Raw genomic sequence first — 19,438 nt, 5'->3', positions numbered from 1 at the left:
ACCATCAGTCCTAAAGCCTCCTTGAAGGGTTGGGTGGATTCGGGGGGGAGTTTGGTAGGTTGGAGTTTCAGGGGGGGTTGGTGTGGGTGAGGTGGGCTGAAACTAGAAAATTAATCCACAGTATCGTTAAGCTTATAAATTTGATAAACCTAAGGCTTTTTTTTAGTAGAGAATTGAGCAAGGGCTCGCTTTCTTATGTTAAGATTTTTGCTGTATTAGAATGGAGCAAGTGTAGGTACCCATCTTTTATCAATGGCTAAGATAGGTCTTCAAATCTGCTCTTTAATTGTCTGTGGGTTAAATTATTATAATAAGAGACAAGAGTTGCCGCAGAGCTCCGTGTGATTCAGCCCGATCTAGTATGTTTGCAGGAAATGCATATACCATTGGGAAAGTGAAAGATCCTGTCAGAATTGGGTTATGTGGTCTTGGCAGCCTCAAAGCAATCAATTATGACTAGGGGGTGGCGTTGTTAGCACAATCGGCAATACAAACAACAGGACGTGTGTTAGCTGATAATCAAGGACATTGGACTATTCTGGAATGTATTCTTGGGGAGTGAAGTTCAGGCCATGTATATTATATGGCTCTAATCTTGATCAGGCCCTCGTTTCTGAGCAATTAAATTTGGAACTTGCTTTATGGCCTACTCCATTGGTGCTGTGTGGGGATTTTAATATTAATTTGAGTGGGAAAGAACCCCAATCTGGTATTCAGAACTATAAAGGTAGGAAACCTAGGGTTTTTAAAGCATTATATCATCTGCTGTCTGATCATGGCCTGAAGGATGTTTGGGGCACTTTCCATATGCAAGATCCAGGGTTTATGTTCTATTCTCACCTGCACAGCAAGCTAGTGCGACTTGACTATTTTTTTGTATCTCCTTTACTATTCACAGGAATTAAGATACAAGTTTTTCCGAGAATCACTTCCGATCATGCGCCAGTAGTATTAGATATTCCCACACTTGGTACATGTATAGCTTCAAGGGGTTTTACTTTTGATAGGAAACTCCTCCTGGACAATATTTTTATTGAGCTCGTGAAGGTTTGGATAAAGGACTTCATTCAATCCAATCGGCATTCCATGTCACATGGGGTTGTTTGGGATACATTTAAAGCTTGTTTTAGAGGGGAAGTCCTGAGCTACGGACTACATAAACAGAAGCAAGCCAAACTAGTAATGCATGAGTTATATAATAAACTTAAAACAGTGGAAGAGAATCTGGCAGGGGGGGGATCTCCGCTGGATATGATATTACTGATCTTCAAACTGGTGTGGCCAGATACAAAGCCAATATCAACTTGTTATAGAGCAAGGAAATCGCGCTAAAATATCAAATTTATAAAAAAGGATTGCTACAAGTATGGGGAGGCCACAGGGCATTGCCTAGCTCAGAAATTACGAACAAAGGAGGCTGTACAGAGAATAAATGGTATGAAGAATACTCTGGGTAATATAGTGCATGATCTTCAGGCGATCCTTAAGGTTTTTTTATGACTTCTATACAGAACTCTAAACAAAGGGCAAGATACGTGCCGATACCTCAAGGATCTGGGGCTCCAACATTTTTTATTGGAGCGGTTGGATCTGGAGGAAGCCGAGATGCTGGATACCCCTATAAACTATTGATGAATTAGAGCAGGCTTTCAATAGTATGGCGATCGGAAAAGCTGCATGCCCTGATAAGCTTCCCTCGGAGGTTTATAGGACCTTTTTTCAAGATTTCAAAATGGATATACTTGTTGTTTTTCAAACAGCACAAACGGGGGGCGCACCGCAATCTTGGGATGAGGCTAATATTGTCATATTTAAGAAGAAGGACAAAACATCTGACCTGTCGGGGTCCTATCGTCCGATTTCTCTTGTTAACTGTAATGGGAAAATCTACGCCAAGATTCTTGCGAATCTGACAGGAAATCGACCTCTCCAACTCCAACTCCAGCATTTTCGGGATAGGGACGCAGTGGTCAGAGCAGCAAGACAAAAAGGGCCCATACAGGTCGAAGATAAGCCAGTTATGTTGTTTCCGGATTATGACAATGACAACGAGCATCGTTCTACAAAGTCAAATGCTTGCTTCGCAAAAAAGGGATTCAACACTCCCTACTCTTCCCGGCGCCACTTAAAATAATGCATGAGGGACGCACTATCTTCTTTACGACCCCCAAGGATGCATATGACTAGGCGGAACAGCATCTGCAAACAGGGAAACCCCGAGCTTCCCTACACGACAAGCGAGGACCCAAAGGCAAACATCAACAGTTGAACAGAGCGACCCAAGAGCAGTCCACACCCCGCACAGAGACACAAGGGAAGGGCCCTCCAACCTTGAACAAATTATCGAGGAACGTTGGAGAGTCCTGCAAGCAGCAGCAGAAATAGGGCCTACAATGGGAAGCTTGGATGGCGAGATGGGCCGTCACATCTTCACCTCCGAAGATAAAGTACACAACACCAATACGTCCCGAGAAGGCTCGGTTACTCCGCCAGAGGTGTCCCCACAAACTGCGGACAATTTCATTTAATAAGTATACTATGCTGTGGTAAGATCTGTAATACACCACACGCACCCTACAATATGTGAATGAATTTATTGTTTGGTTACTCAAAACCATTACATTAAAACCAAAGTACAAAAATTACAAAAGTTAAAAGAGACAGAGAAGTCATCTTCTTTGAGGCAAGACTGTGTATTTAAAATCTGAGTTCTTGTGGGCTGAAAGGGGTAGTATCCATAGTCTTGCGGCCCAGCATGCATCGGCACCCTACAATAGTCCAAGTGGGAGTTACGGGAACACGCGCGCACCCCCCTACCACTTGGGCTTGACTGAGGGTAGAATACCACAACATGATAGCGGGCTCCGGTATACATTGACGGCAAGAATTGCAGGCACCGTTCAGGACTCATTGGTCACCTAGGGTGGACCAGAATAAATATCACCTACACTCGAAGCCATGATCCCCCCCTTGGTTAAAACGAATTAAGGTTAACACAGTATGTCTAGTTTGGACATACCGCCACATGTGGTAAGCCCACAAAGTTGGGACATGAGCCACCTGATGAGTTAAATGCCCCCCCCACCCGCAGACCCTTACACTACCGGTTAACAGCACCTCACAGCGGGTAGCACTGAGCTTTCTATGTGAACACTACCCTGATGGGGAATCACCAGGAACTCTGGTCCAGCTGGGACATGCTACACCAGTCCTCAAAGACACCGCAACATGGCTACCAGAGTAAAGACTACAGATGTCAGCCTCTTGACATTGAATGTTAGAGGCCTCCATACACCAAGTAAGCGTTACATGGTTTACTCCTATACCAAACTTCAAAATCCACAGATCGCTCTCTTGCAAGACACACACTTAACTATACGAAAGATAGACAAACTAATTGCCAGATGACACGGGATTACATGTGCCTGGTCATATTCTGCCTATGCGCGATGGGCACTGATCTGGGTCAAACCCGGAAAACCATTTCAAGGACTCCAGAGAATGGTTGACAAAGAGGGGAGGTATGTGTTCTTGGAGGGCCTCCTAGATGGGCAACCAATACTTTTGGGTAATATATATCCCCCAAACACTGAACAAGACCGGTTTTGGGACCACCTGACAGGAGTCCTTGCCCAATTTACATCTATACCATGGATATTGGGGGACGATTATAACTGCGTATTGAAACTCTCCCTAGACCGATACCACCCCCCACCCACACACTCGCCTGCCCACAAGCAAACGGAACGTTACCAAACATGGGTCACATATTGGGTACTCACAGAAGCATGGAGAGATCGCCATCCACAAACCAGACTATACTCGTTCCACTCCATCCCACACAATATTTAGGTAAGACTAGTAAGATTTATTTGCACAGGGTCGCTAGTCCCCAAAATTCTGCATGCGGATTACCTAGGCAAGGTCTTCTCCAACCATGATGCACATATACTAAGACTACAATGGAAACCCCACTCCACCCCCCAGTACCCACCTGGAGATTACCACAGGATTACCTGACGGACCATGTTTTCAAACATGACCAGGGGCAAAGCATACAAGAATACTTATCTAATAACGCGGGAATGGTGACGTCCAAATTAATAGAATGGGATGCATTCAAGGTAGTAACCCTGGGAGAGTGTATAAAACAAATAGCACGGGTAAAGAGGACACTGGAAGGAGCACTGACACTAGCTGAAATGAAGCTAGCCACCCTAATAAAAAAGGAAGATGCGATCAGGGTGACTATAGCTCAGGTGGCGGAAGGGAAAACAGCCCAGGCAGCCGCTGCTTCAGACCTGCGCACATACAACTGTAGGGCATACGCAACTAGGGCACACAAGGAGAGGGATAAAACAGGAACACTACTGGCTTGGCTAGCTAGACAGGATACTGAAATAAAACCCATTACAGAAGTGCTTGATCCCACTGGTACTCTAGTGCGCTCCCAAGCGGAAATACTACAGTTGTTCCAACAGTACTACACTGAGGTGTACAGAAATAAAGTACAGGCTGGGCATGGAGCTGTAGACCACTTCTTTGATTCACTGAGAATGCCTCAAATTCCAGCAGCAGAGAAAACTGCACTAGACACAGAGATTCAATCTACAAACATTACCCAAGTGATCCACGCCCTGGCCAGTAACAAAGCACCAGGGTTAGATGATTTCCCTCTGAAATATTACACAACCTTCTCACTCCAGCTGGTCCCCCGCCTCGTGGAAGTGTTTGCAGATGCGCTAGTAAAGGGTGGGATCCCTTAAGGAATCAGTCTTAGTTGCATACCCAAAGCCAAACCGAGACCCACAACAGCTGGCCTCATATCATCCCATCACACTGCTATCCGCTGACTGTATGATACTAGGAAAGATATTGGGGGACCATTACACACAAATCCTGCGGCCACTGGTCCACCCAGACCAATGAGGATGTGTACCGGGGAGAAACTTCCCAAAATTTACACAGATTATTCCATGTGCAGGATCAGGGGAGCCCCGCATTTCCTAGGGCAGCCTGTCTCATTTTAGACCTCGAAAAGCCCTTCGATACTCTTACGTGGCCATACCTGTTTATGGTCCTGCAAAGGATAGGGATAGGCCCGACTCTCCTAGCATATACACACCTCTTGTACACTAAACTTACTTCAAGCATTCGCATCGGACAATACATCATCATCCGTATTTAAGGTGGAGAGAGGCACGAGACAGGGCTGCCCACTCTCGCACCTGCTTTTTGCCCTAGAGGTAGAGCCTCTTGCAATATGATTATGCCAGGGGGGAGGATTGGGGCATCCCCATAGCGGGCATCACACATAGTGTTTCCATGTATGCTGATGAACTTTTAATATATGTGCGGGACATCACCACAGATTTGACATCCATATGGACAACACTTGAAAATTTCCCAGAGGCTTCCGGGGTCAGAGTGAATTGGGACAAGTCCACGGTTTATCCACTGCACCCGGGCCTTGCCCCTTGGGATATTCGGATAGGGGAACAGAGCATACCATGGAGCGCAAGCGCCCCCAATACCTCAGGGGTTGCTTATATCACTCCCCATCTGATATATTCGAAGGCAATCACTGTAGAGCGTTAGCTGGGATTAGATCGGCAGTAGGATTTTGGAAGAACCTTCCTTTAGCCACAATAGGATGAGTGACCTTAGCACAGATGATTAAATTCCCACATCTATTGTATCACAAATTTACCTGTAATCCCACCCCGAGCATTTTTCAAGTACTTAGACTTGCTACTTAGCTCACTAATCTGGGGAGCATGCAGACATGGAATAGCATTAGCTAAGTTACAACTGCCCAACAACCAGGGAGGGCTGGGCGCACCTTCCTTCGAATCATACTTTCTGGTGGCGCAACTGCAGTAGCTATCCTATTGGACGGCGGGTAGGCACATGGGGGAGACCCACACACCGACAGGCCCCATACCCACTCCAGAACACCGCGGATTGCTACTCCCCGGCACTAAGTCGAGACCCACATACCCAATACAGGTGTCGGTAGCTTGTAAATGCATGCAGGGGATACACCGTATGTCTGCAGGAGTGCCTTTGTATTCTCCTTTACTGCCTTTGGTGGGCTGGCCCAGAAGAGAGGCATATTATACGACTAATATCCTCTGCATTTGGACAGAGCACACTCTTACCGAGATAGAATCCCTATTTGAGGACGGACAATTAAGGCCGTTCTGCCAGCTGGTGGAAGACTTTGACCTTCCCCCGGCCAATTTTTACTACACAGGCAAATCTTAGAAAGCTACAGTTCACATCAAGATTTGACAGGAGGAGAACCAGCAACACATCCGGTCCTCCACACAATCATTCACATGGGGGCGGGTCAGCACCTGATCACTTGGCTCTACAAAGCCATACTGGAGCTTCTGCACAAACCATTGGACGCGCTGTGGGAAACATGGGAGGAATAGCTGAGGCGAAAATTACATGATAAAGAATGGAAGACGGCACTCGAATACCCCAAGAAGGTGTCCCGAAATGCGTGCTTTAAAACATACAATTGTATATTTTACACAGAGCGTATCAAATGCAAGCGCGTCTCCAGCTGCATTATCCATCCACTCAGTTCCTTTGTCCCAGATGTCAAAAACTGGACACAGACTTTTAGCATATGTTTTGGGCCTACCCTACAATAGGATCATATTGGCACACTATCCACAAGACACTTAGGGAATTCACGGGTCTTCCTAACATGAACACATGGGAGGCCTGCACACTCGGAATCTTCCGAAGGCAGAAACAGCACAAAGTACTAATTCTCTTTGCATCGCTAGCAATACTACTACTAAAAGAGAAATAGCTATGCACTGGTGCACTCCTGTGGGACCCCCGATAGCAGCCTTGGTGGAAGCAGTGAACAAATGGGCAGCAGCAGAGGAGGAAACGCTCAGGGAGGAGGTAGTAAAAGGGATATGTAAATGCCCCATAACCATGTAGTGGACCTTATTGTTACACCTATTCAAACAGCAAACAACACGCAACAATTCAGACACCCCGTCGCAAGCCCCAGTAGACTTACAAACACAGGCCCAGATCGGCAGGACACACATTAGTTCCCACATAACTGCAAGTGCGCAACGGCGTACGACGACATAACCACTCACACACTAGGTCAGCCAGATAGACTGTGATGACTGGACAGGTCCCAACCTGCTGAAGTAAACCACACACACAAGAAGGATACGTAGTAGTCCCAGAACCCTGTCTGACTCATATATCGCGGATTTCACGAACACCACCCCAGTTAGACTCCCCAGTTAGTAGTTAAACACTATAACTGTTTTTTAACACACCAGTAATCAATGGGAAGGAGATGTATCTTCATGTGAAAAGACATGTAAAATGTGGTGATATTGTTTATGGCAGCAATTATACTATGTATTAGATAACCGTTAACCCAGAGAAATGACTGTGGTTCCGAAGGTTGAAAGCACAGGAAAGGTAGCCAATTTATATGTACTACCATGCAATGTGTTTCTCTTATGAAAAGGTTAATAAAAATATTTGACAAAAAAACATAACATAACATGCTTTATAATTAGGTGCTCCCATTCCACCCACCTCCATGGGCCTCCACATCTTAGTTTCTTCACAATCCCCTATATAAAGACAGGGAGGAAAGTGTCTAATTCCCTGAAGAAATTCCTTTGTGTTATGATCAATATGGTGGCAAAATAGTAAAAGAGCAAGGTAGGATACTCAGTTTAGCAATGGATGCCCTACCCATTGAGGATTAAGGTAGCCTGCGCCAGAAGGGGACCGACTGTTTAATCTCAGTAACGGCTTTCCCGAAATTGCCTCCCTAAAGCCTTCCAGTGTCATGGTAAATGTGTTTCCCCATATACTTAAATGTTTTTGTTTCCCAACTGACAGTGATGTTGGGTAGCATCAGGTGATTTACAGGTCTCAGGGGTAATAGACATGATTTGCCTCAGTTCATCCTGGAACCCAATAGTTTCCTGAGGTCTGATACTATCTTCATGGCATCTGGTAGCGTAGCTGTTGGTTAGCATAACTTTAAGAGGGTAACTTCTGCATGCATCAAGACTATATGTATCCCTTGTGAGAGTTTAATTCCCCATTCATTCCTTTGTGTCTGCCATTTGCTTGCCAGAGGTTCAACTGCCATTGTAAACGGCATTGAGGAAATAGTTCCCTTCGTCACAGGCCATTGTACAGAAAGATTACAGCCAGCGTGGATGCTCTCAACACCTTGAATAAATAAGACCAAAAGATCATATGAAACACTTTTTCTAACTCAGATGAGGCGATCATGGGCTGTTGGTCTGGAGTACCCAACACTTTCACATTTCATGTGAGATATTGATCATTTTTAGGCCCTGGTATTAAGGTTGTGAGTAATGTGAGTAGTGATTCCCTTATCATTGCACTGTATAGCCAATCAGGGTAACCTATTGAAAAGGTTCTGGGGATTGAGTGATTGATTCAACTGTACAAGGTCATATAATCTGTGTATGGTCTGTTTACCATTATCGTATGTGCCCTGTCCAGATTCTTCGCAGTAACCTTAATTTAAGGTCGTTCACTTGGGCTTAAAGTTACATCACAAAGAACCTTAATCAACAGAGCTCTACTTCACAAACTCCAAACCATCCAGAACGCCGCAGCCAGACTCGTCCTAGGAACACCACGTCACGAACACATGACCCAACGCCTACAAGACCTCCACTGGCTCCCCGTCGAGAAGATGGTCACCTTCAAACTTCTCACCCACGCCTACAATTCCCTCAACAACATCAGACACAGATACCTCAATGAGCAAGTATCCTTCCACATACCCAAAAGGAACCTCCGCTCCGCCGACCTCGCCCTGGCATAGGTCCACCGCATCTGCAGAAGCAGAACAGGCAGGAGAGCCTCCTACATCGCAGCCAAGAACTGGAATGAGCTCCCAGTGAATATCAGGCACACCCAACCGTGCACACATTCAGGAAAGACCTCAAGACCTGGATCTTCGACTGACCCGGAGCTTCCCACCCCTCTCCCCCAGCACCCTGAGAACCTCACAGGTGACTAGCACGCTTAACCAACCCCTGTTTGATTGATTGATTCAATCTCAATATAGCTAGCTTGGATTCATGCTCCATTATTCTTTCTGACAGATTTTTTTAAATGGTTAGCTTGTAACTGGCTGACACTGATTGGCACCAAATTTATCTCGTTTTCAATGGTACTACTCATCTCCTTTATAGCCTGCAGCATAATGTCAAAGTTCCCAGAATGATTCTCCAAGGTATTGTTGAGTACTTTAATGGAGTCTTAGTCATTGCCACCTCCTCCCATCTTTGAAGGTAAATGTTACTCAGTCGTACTCAGTGATTTACCTGCTTTGCTTTTAACCATCCTTGGCTGTCCCCATCTCCCTATTATCACACATAAACCCCTCATGGAATCAAACCAGACAGTACATGATGCACACATAAGTCCAAGTAACCCGGAACAGAGCCCCTCCTACAGTGGAAGAGACTGTCATAATAAATACACAGCCCTTAAGTTCACCACCGCCACCCCTCGATTTCAAGCAATCTCCCAGTCCAGTGCAGCTACCAGGTACCAGCTACACTATAACCATATAACACAAACTGACTCTATGCAGAAGGACTTCACCACCGATAGGTATGACTCACATGAATGGTGCAATTACTCACTTCATACTTCATTTCAACCGTTTACTACTGACCAGACCTTATCCACTCCCCTAAAATGAGCTGCTTTACATTAAGCTGAAGGTGGCGCACCTGCATGAGATAATGAAAAATCTGCAAACCACACTCTCCATCTCTCTCTCACACAAAAGGTTTCTCCCAGTGACTGGGACTGACTGCTCTCTTAAGCCCAAATGGTTTGCATCTCACTGGATGCACCTACTTCCAAAGGGTCCAACATGCACATGAACCTCAATGCTTTAGAGTATTTTTTGCACACATTACATCCAACACACCCAACACACTTAAATACTCACACAACACGTCCTGTAAGTACACTCTCCAAAGCGAAGTATCCTAAACCCAGTTAAAGTTTAATCTGGCCAAGCAAACAACATCACTTGACATCGATTTGGTACGTTCCTTGAACATTCGTAACCACATATGTTCGTTTTATCCGTTTTCACCCCTTTCATTATGAGGGCCATATGTTGGAAAATGTAATTGATTTCGCATTTACAATCTTTAATAGCATGGCGAGTCTGAATTTCCTGGACATTACATATGTCACTGGGTGTCATCTGAGCTTTATATTATATGTGTGATATTCGCAGATTACAGTTCACTTTTCCTGTTAGGGTCACCCCCAAGGAAACCTAGAGTGAAATGTGCTCAGCACAGGCTTGGCACCCTTTATTACTGCGATTTACTTTACTTTATACGTTTCTATACCTTAATTAAAGGAAACTAATTTACATACCTCAAAGGCTGGGAGAAGTCCAGAGTTTGATTTGTCCTTGTTTAGAAAAACAAGGCTGATTTTTTCTAGATCCAATATCCTTGAACATTCCTTCATTGCTTCTCTCAAAATCTTCAAGATTTTCTCATCTGCTGCAGGAGACGTGATATTTCTGTGGAACAATAAAAACAAAGCACTAAGATCCATGGCATTAAGATGTGACTGCAGGAATGATCAAACAAACTCGCAAACCGTGTTGCTTGACAACATGCTTCAAGTCAACATAACATTTAGGTGTGGCTTTCCCCATGCAATCTAGCCAAATTCTATTATGATTAAACAATATTACCATCTATCTCCCAGATTCTCAGTGGTACCTGAATTGTGTAATGTGGTATCCTGGCAACTTTCATAGGGTGCTTATCTAAATCACTAAAACCAAAATCCCTCTTGACATAACTTCCACACATGATGCCACTCTAAGAAGACAATCCCACAATCTAGACATCAAAGAACTTCAAATCGATAACTTTTAACAACAGCATACCATGCATTAGGGCTTCATATAAGTGCAGTTACCCTATAACTTATCTGGCCACAGCGGTAAGAAATGTGTGAATAATGTATATTCGAACACAGACTTGCACCATGTAGTGCTCAGTTCAGGGGGGCATGCCCTGACATTGTCTCATTTAAATCCAGATCATATAATAGAGTAAGGTAGGAAGTTGTCACACTTTTGAATCATGTATGCAGCTGGCAAATGAAAAGTTGTTTGGAATCATAGATGGCATACAAAGCGCACTCTCCCCCCAATGCATGCATTAACAAGGGTCCCCTCCACCAATCAAAACTCAGGAGTCTTGCCTTGATTTTCTGCAGTGTGTATGTTTATTAAAAACAAGTTCTCAGGTCAATTACTTCATTGACCTCCAGTTCTTTATTAAATCCAAATTATTTACACCACAGTATTAGGACAAAATTACACTTATATCCATATATACTCTTTTACCGCCCCTTCTCCAACGGGCATTTGGTTTACCTTTGGGTTGCGCCAGCAGGCCACAACCAAGATAGCCGGCTCTCTTTAAGTGAACCCCCTTTCCGGTCAACAGAGCCACGAGTGAATAATGTGCCACCACTTGTGGCGACCAACGGCTTCCGGGGTAGGGCTGGAGAAGCCGAGGCCACCAGCAGGTCAGCCCCAACTCTCCCGCCAGCCCGGAGTCCATGATGATTTCGAAAACGTGTTCCGAGATAAAACTGTCACTGGACAAGAAGTTCCCGTGGTATTCTTGTCCGGAACCCCGCTAAAGCTTGCCTGAAGCCCTAACATTCTAGGGATGGGAGGGTGGGTATCTTCTTTCACGAGACGTCCGAGCTCCTTGGTGGTCGGTAGACAAAGAGGGGGTCCCCAAGATGGACGCAGGCTTTTAAGCCTGGCGCCCTTAGTCTACTTCCGGGGCGCTAACAAGCCCCTCTCCCATTGGCCTTTTTGTCCACCCTTGCCTATTTTCACTTCCGGGTCCGGTGACCCGGAAGTGATTCCCTGCCGTGGTCGGCCCTTTGGATGCCTCTAACGCCGCCACTCCCCTAAGGGGGGTGGCGCCTGGCATAGATGGCATACAAAGCGCACTCTCTCCCCAATGCATGCATTAACAAGGGCCCCCTCCACCAATCAAAACTCAGGAGTCTTGCCTTGATTTTCTGCAGTGTGTATGTTTATTAAAAACAAGTTCTCAGGTCAATTACTTCATTGACCTCCAGTTCTTTATTAAATCCAAATTATTTACACCACAGTATTAGGACAAAATTACACTTATATCCATATATACTCTTTTACCGCCCCTTCTCCAACGGGCATTTGGTTTACCTTTGGGTTGCGCCAGCAGGCCACAACCAAGATAGCCGGCTCTCTTTAAGTGAACCCCCTTTCCGGTCAACAGAGCCACAGGTGAATAATGTGCCACCACTTGTGGCGACCAACGGCTTCCGGGGTAGGGCTGGAGAAGCCGAGGCCACCAGCAGGTCAGCCCCAACTCTCCCGCCAGCCCGGAGTCCATGATGATTTCGAAAACGTGTTCCGAGATAAAACTGTCACTGGACAAGAAGTTCCCGTGGTATTCTTGTCCGGAACCCCGCCACAGGGCGAGGTGCTTACTGGCGGACTCGACCTACCCCCCCGCACTCGAGGGCTTCGGAGATGGCCCCTAAGACTGTCTGAAGAAATATCTCGGTGCCCGCCTCAGAAAGGTGCACTCCATCCTTCGCATATAATTCTAATCTGGACGTTTGTATTAATTTGTGCCGAATAGTTTTAATGCTGGATTTCTGTAGGATCTCCGCCACTGACTGGTTTAACCTTTTTACCGATTTATTTACTGCCTTAGCGGGTGCTCCCCTGCGGCCATACTTGCCTCGGGATGACTTCAGACCATAGTAATAGGGCCTTAGGCAAAATAGCGATTCAGACCGTCAAGAAATGCAAAATTCTATCGTAATATCCCCCAGATGCATCAACAACCCATTTAGCGATTCCTTAATAGCGAAAAATACCGATTCACTATTAAGGAATAGCAAAATGGAATGCATCAAGAAATCACTAAAAAAAATAGCGATTTCTTAGAATTCCTTAATTGCGACTCGCAAATTGCGAGTCGCAATTAAGGAATACCTCCCCATTCATTCCTATGGGCCTTGAGGCCCATAGGAATGAATGGGAAGACAATCTCAATTTGCGAATCGCAATTAGCGATTTGCAAATTGAGATTGCGATTTCAAGGGTGCAGGGGTGTCCAAAGGACACCCTGTTGCACCCCTGAAATTGATCTGTGCACATATGTTGCGCACACACATGCCCTTAGGGCATGTGTGTGCGCAACATGAAACTTTGAAAAATGCACTTTAGTGCACTTTTCAAAGTTTTTGCAAATTACCATGAAGTTGTACTTCATGGTAGTTTGCGTGCCCTATTAGCGAATTCGCTATTTTTAAAACTTTCATGCATTGCATTTAAGGAATCTCAATTTGAGATTCCTTAAATGCAAATAATCGCAATTTAGCGATTTCTCAATTAGCGATTTTTGCATTTGGGATGATGCATCCCAAATGCAAAAATACCAGTCGCAATGGGGCAGATTCTGAGAATCTGCCCCTTTGCGAGCGGATTTTTGTTTGATGCATCTAGCTGTATGTCCCTAGAATGTAAGAAGATTACTTAGTTCAAGCAAATCGTATATTCCTGTATCTTGTTGCACACAATAATGTGATCTCATTCTTGAACATGAATTTTTTCATGCTTTTTCTTCTTTTTACCAATGAAGCTTGGTACAAGCCTAAGTACACAAAATAAATCAAATGCAGACTTTGTTAGTTTAATAGCACTGGAAATGCCAGGCGCCACCCCCCTTCTTTCACGAGACGTCCGAGCTCCTTGGTGGTCGGTAGACAAAGAGGGGGTCCCCAAGATGGACGCAGGCTTTTAAGCCTGGCGCCCTTAGTCTACTTCCGGGGCGCTAACAAGCCCCTCTCCCATTGGCCTTTTTGTCCACCCTTGCCTATTTTCACTTCCGGGTCCGGTGACCCGGAAGTGATTCCCTGCCGTGGTCGGCCCTTTGGATGCCTCTAACGCCGCCACTCCCCTAAGGGGGGTGGCGCCTGGCATTTCCAGTGCTATTGAACTAACAAAGTCTGCATTTGATTTATTTTGTGTACTTAGGCTTGTACCAAGCTTCATTGGTAAAAAGAAGAAAAAGCATGAAAAAATTCATGTTCAAGAATGAGATCACATTATTGTGTGCAACAAGATACAGGAATATACGATTTGCTTGAACTAAGTAATCTTCTTACATTCTAGGGACATACAGCTAGATGCATCAAACAAAAATCCGCTCGCAAAGGGGCAGATTCTCAGAATCTGCCCCATTGCGACTGGTATTTTTGCATTTGGGATGCATCATCCCAAATGCAAAAATCGCTAATTGAGAAATCGCTAAATTGCGATTATTTGCATTTAAGGAATCTCAAATTGAGATTCCTTAAATGCAATGCATGAAAGTTTTAAAAATAGCGAATTCGCTAATAGGGCACGCAAACTACCATGAAGTACAACTTCATGGTAATTTGCAAAAACTTTGAAAAGTGCACTAAAGTGCATTTTTCAAAGTTTCATGTTGCGCACACACATGCCCTAAGGGCATGTGTGTGCGCAACATATGTGCACAGATCAATTTCAGGGGTGCAACAGGGTGTCCTTTGGACACCCCTGCACCCTTGAAATCGCAATCTCAATTTGCAAATCGCTAATTGCGATTCGCAAATTGAGATTGTCTTCCCATTCATTCCTATGGGCCTCAAGGCCCATAGGAATGAATGGGGAGGTATTCCTTAATTGCGACTCGCAATTTGCGAGTCGCAATTAAGGAATTCTAAGAAATCGCTATTTTTTTAGTGATTTCTTGATGCATTCCATTTTGCTATTCCTTAATAGTGAATCGGTATTTTTCGCTATTAAGGAATCGCTAAATGGGTTGTTGATGCATCTGGGGGATATTACGATAGAATTTTGCATTTCTTGACGGTCTGAATCGCTATTTCGAGCTGTTAAGAAATGTAAAACTGCCTTTCCTAATGTGCAAATGCCTATGCGGTTTTGCAAAATGCTATTTCTACTCAGTAGAAATCACATTGTGCGATTTGCAAAATAGGAAATCGCAAAAAGGGGTTTGCTATAATACTGGTCAGATGGCATGGTGTGTCAGGCACAGGATTCTAGATCACATGCATTAGCCGCAACTGCTAATACACAGGCCATGTCTCTTGTAAAGGACTTCTAGTTACACTTAAGTGGTCATACCCCTCTCGTAGAACCCACCCGCTTTTGGTTATCCCGCTTAAAGAACTGGCACTGGGGATCAGAACCTGTTCTCTGTATGCCAGAAAGTTCAAGGAATGCGTTTTTAGCCTTTTTGTGCCACAAACTATCATTGTGGTGCAGTGGTTTTGGTGTATGTGAAGAGGACTTTTCCATTCTATGTAGCCTGATGTGAACGGCCTATTTACAAAGCAGTTACATTCCCCGGCTTTATATTCCTGGATATTTTACTGTACAGTATAGACTGTTGAATTGTTCTGCGTGTGTAGGATGATCCATTACTAAGCTTACATTTTAGGAGCAGAGAAACATATGATAAGAACATTTCTGCAGAATTGTCATATGGTAAGAAGTTGCCCTCGAGCATATGTTCTCCTTTCGTACAGCTCATTATTTGAACCTACTGACTGAGTTGGAAACAAGGAGCAATATCCATTTTATTTTAAAAACAAAAACATGTTCAGTATGAGTTTAATCATAGGTAAACCTTTGTCGCTTCGGAACAGTATTTGCATATAATCTTTCGTTCAGAAACAAGAAAGTAAATGCAAAATATTAAAAAGGCGTTTTGATGATTGTCAAGTAGTGAAAGGCAAACGTTTGCGAGAAGGAAGCACAATTACTAAAAAAGATTGTCGGATGCGTGGTAATTGAGATGGTGGGAAACATGATTGATGACTGATGTGCAATAAACAGCAGCAGTACAATCATCAGAAGCTTCACATTAGATTACACGTTTATTTACTTTATGCTATGGGTGCTAGCAGGGGGAGGGCCCTGGTTGAAAAGGACATTAACCCATATATGTATATTAGCGATTTCCTAATTTGCGATTGTGAATCCGTAAGAATCACTATTAGGAAATCGTAATTACATACATTCGGATATGCAATTCCCAAATTGCGATTTCTACAGATTCGGTATTTGGGAATCGCAAAATGGAAAATGCGTATAAATGGGCCTGTATTTCTCAGATTATTATAATTGTGGGACAACCATTAAATTGGAATGAGTTTCATGAAACCTGTTTCTTCCTCCTATTTAACTAGTGCATGGTAGGACTAAGGCTAGGGGCAGCGTATCCTAGCCAGTGAGATGGGTGACAGTGGTTTTGGGGGTGGTGGGGCTGTTTAAGTCTGCAGTTTCCCAATAATCTGTGCTGTGGATCCAACTACAATAGATGGTGCAACGAGCTGCACAGAAAAGGTGCCACATCTAAGTAACGGACTCCAGTTCCATGGAGATTGCTGAGGTTGAGTGCTTGATACAGTGGCCTTTTGTATCACCTTGAGGTTACAGATACATTGCCAGTAAGATAGCTTGGTAGGTTATTATAATGCACTTGCTGCCATTTCTCTCTCTCTCCTTTTTCTACGAGGGTTTTTTTTATATTTTGATGTAGCGTCAAATGGAAAGAGCAACAATTCAGGGATCAGTAAACATTTTTAAGTCAGCTGAAGCTCATAGAACAGTATTGTTTGCTGTCCTGCTCACAATTAAAAAAATGAATTTGAGGACATTATGTGTGGAAAATGGCATTGCAGCATTCTTAAACAGGTAGATTTGCCCTCAATAAAAGGATTTTTGGTCACCTACTGAATCCATGAAGAGAATGAGTGTCTTGCAGGTTGCAAAGTGAAAATGAGTACAAATTAATATAATAAAAGGGAAACAAGCATCTTCACTGTTCACCCACTGCACTTTTGATAAAAAGGTGCCTTACAACATTTGTCGGAATAAAGTCAGAGGATTTAAAATTAAAACCAGTCCATTTCTTTCTCTCGCTATAAAAATAAACGTTCAAATAAGTATATTGTGTTCTTTTGTCATGCTCTACCGTTCCACCTCCATCCGCTAATAACACAAAAGAGAGAGGATGTAGCCTTATGGCTAGAGCTGTCGAACTCAAAGCTGGGTAACCGGGGACGAGTCGCGGCAACAATGCTCAACATCCTGTGATTCTGGGGAAATTATTTAATCTCCCCGTGCCTAACAAAAATAAATGTGTCCTTGTATAACAAAACTGGTGCTCATGTAAAGCGCACTGATACCTGATATCTTCGGATCTAGTTCGCGCTATATAAAACTCAAAAAAAAGAAAAAAATAGCTAATTGAACAGGGGCTCATTGGGATAACCCCTTCACCCCATTTCCATCGTTGGAAATATATGTGGGAGACTTCCTCTAAGTAGATGAGGAAAAAAAAAACAAGTGAAAACAGCTTTGATAGATGCATTTTTAAATGCATTGTTTCAAATTAAAATAAAGGTGTCTGTGCTTTAGCTGTTCACACAGGTATCAGAGTCTAATGCCATGTATTTACCCTTTCAGTTATGACTGGAGAAGGGGATACATTGATCTTAAAGGGAATATTTCCATGGTTTAGGTTGACAGACATCTTTGGATGTTGGCAATAGGGTAATAGGACCATAATATCCCCACTGATGCTTTTCTTTACATTTTCAATAACCCTGACAGATCCAATAATAAAGGGACGCTGGGATCTGCCTGCGTTTTTGTAATCTTTAATTCCCCCAGGCCATATATCACAAGAGCTCCCTGCAATACGGTCGAGCCCACCCTGAATTTTAAGCATCAGGGTGACCCAATGATGAAGCATGGCATCACTAGGGTATGTGAGGGTAATTAAAACAAAATGAATTGTTTCCTTCCCCACTCCCTAGTGGGTTACTTCATCTAGGGACTTTCCATTCTCACCTTACCAGGGTTTATATTTGATAAGACGTGGATTTGGTCCACGCGCCGAGGGAGTACTTGTTGTGATTCAGTGTTTTGATCCCAGGAGGGTGTACTCCCACGTGGAGTTCCTCTCGACCCTTAAGGGGAAGGGTTCTTTCCCTATTGCCATAGTTGTGTCAGCCATCTTTGCTGCAGCCCTGCTGTTGAAGAACATCCTGAGGCAGAGAGTACTACAACCCGACCTAGAGGTACTATGTCCTAGTACCTGCATATGCTATTTCTGGGGTGTGACACCCCACACATCCCCATTGAAGATACACCCCTGTCTAGGGCAATACATGTGTACAATGTCACTTGTGCTTCCTGTATGATTCCAGGTCATTTACCAACATTTTGTATTGGGAAATGTTTTACTTTCTCCAATTATTTGGTTTTCTTGCAGATGATACCATGTTGCTTGGAGTACTCACCATTCTGAGACTTTTTCAATGTTACGGACTTACCCACGTTTCTGATGCTTAGGAAACTTGTATCGGGTGCACTGCTCTATTGAGACTTTTTACAAGTTCATTTAAATACTTATGATGCTCATGTGGAAGTAGTTCATTTTACAAAGGGTTACATTTAGGAAGAGCCGTTGGAGTAATCCATTCATAGATATTTCCTGGGTGTGGTTAGCTGCTGATGGAGAAGTTTTAATTATCAATAATATTTTGGTCTGTTTATGTAGTCACTCTTGATAATACATTCTCGTAAAAGTGACTTTTGGGGCACTCACTTACAGAAAGTGTTTCCTTTCAATTACACAAAGATATCAGTGAAAGTTCATGTTCTTTGTTTAAAACAGGACCGACATTCAGAATGAAGTATGAAATGGGAACATTTTTGATGGTTGACCTTAAAATCTAGGTAAATGTAATGTACTGAGGTAGTAGAACTTAAATAAAATAGTAATTATTTATATATAGGAATGAACCAATACCTTTTTTATGGGAGTTTGCGTCTGAAAAACAAAAAAGAAGGTAGGTCCCTGATTGAAAATGTAACAATAACTGCTCAGTAAAATTGTGGTAAAATATCGTACAAGCTGTTGATCAATTGCTACATAAATACCATATTGGTAAATCCATCCTGTTTGCTCAGTCCATTGTTTGGGATGCCATTATTTAATGGCTGTTCTACTACACACCTGGCATGTTCAACTTGTTTACTAAAGTACAACACTTTTACAATTCAATTGTATGTTAAATGTGTTTTTATAATTAGCCCAGTTTCATGATGACATGACTCATAGCAATAACACTCAAGGGCTAGACAGCAGATCATCTAGTGATCCTGGGGTCAAAGACTATGCCCCCCCCCCGCCTCTTCCCCCCAAGTTGTGAAGGCCCCTTCTCTGAGGTGAAACTAATAGGACATTCAGGTGTAAGA

General features: G+C 43.7%; 1 protein-coding gene across 1 annotated transcript in view; it reads right to left on the bottom strand.

Moving 5' to 3' along the window:
• The window catches only part of LOC144802107 (uncharacterized protein C1orf87-like), a 66,754-nt gene that overhangs the window by 3,975 nt on the left and 43,341 nt on the right, over nt 1–19,438 (bottom strand). Inside the window, exon 6 of the mRNA XM_078671789.1 lies at nt 10,456–10,606. Within this exon, the coding sequence (XP_078527915.1) occupies nt 10,456–10,606 (151 nt within the window). The remainder of the gene's footprint in view (nt 1–10,455; nt 10,607–19,438) is intronic.

This window comes from Lissotriton helveticus, chromosome 1_2, assembly GCF_964261635.1.
Source record: "Lissotriton helveticus chromosome 1_2, aLisHel1.1, whole genome shotgun sequence".
In the NCBI taxonomy this organism is placed as follows: domain Eukaryota; kingdom Metazoa; phylum Chordata; class Amphibia; order Caudata; family Salamandridae; genus Lissotriton; species Lissotriton helveticus.
Note: the sequence above shows the minus strand (reverse complement) of the source record. Positions and strands in the feature narration are given on the sequence as shown.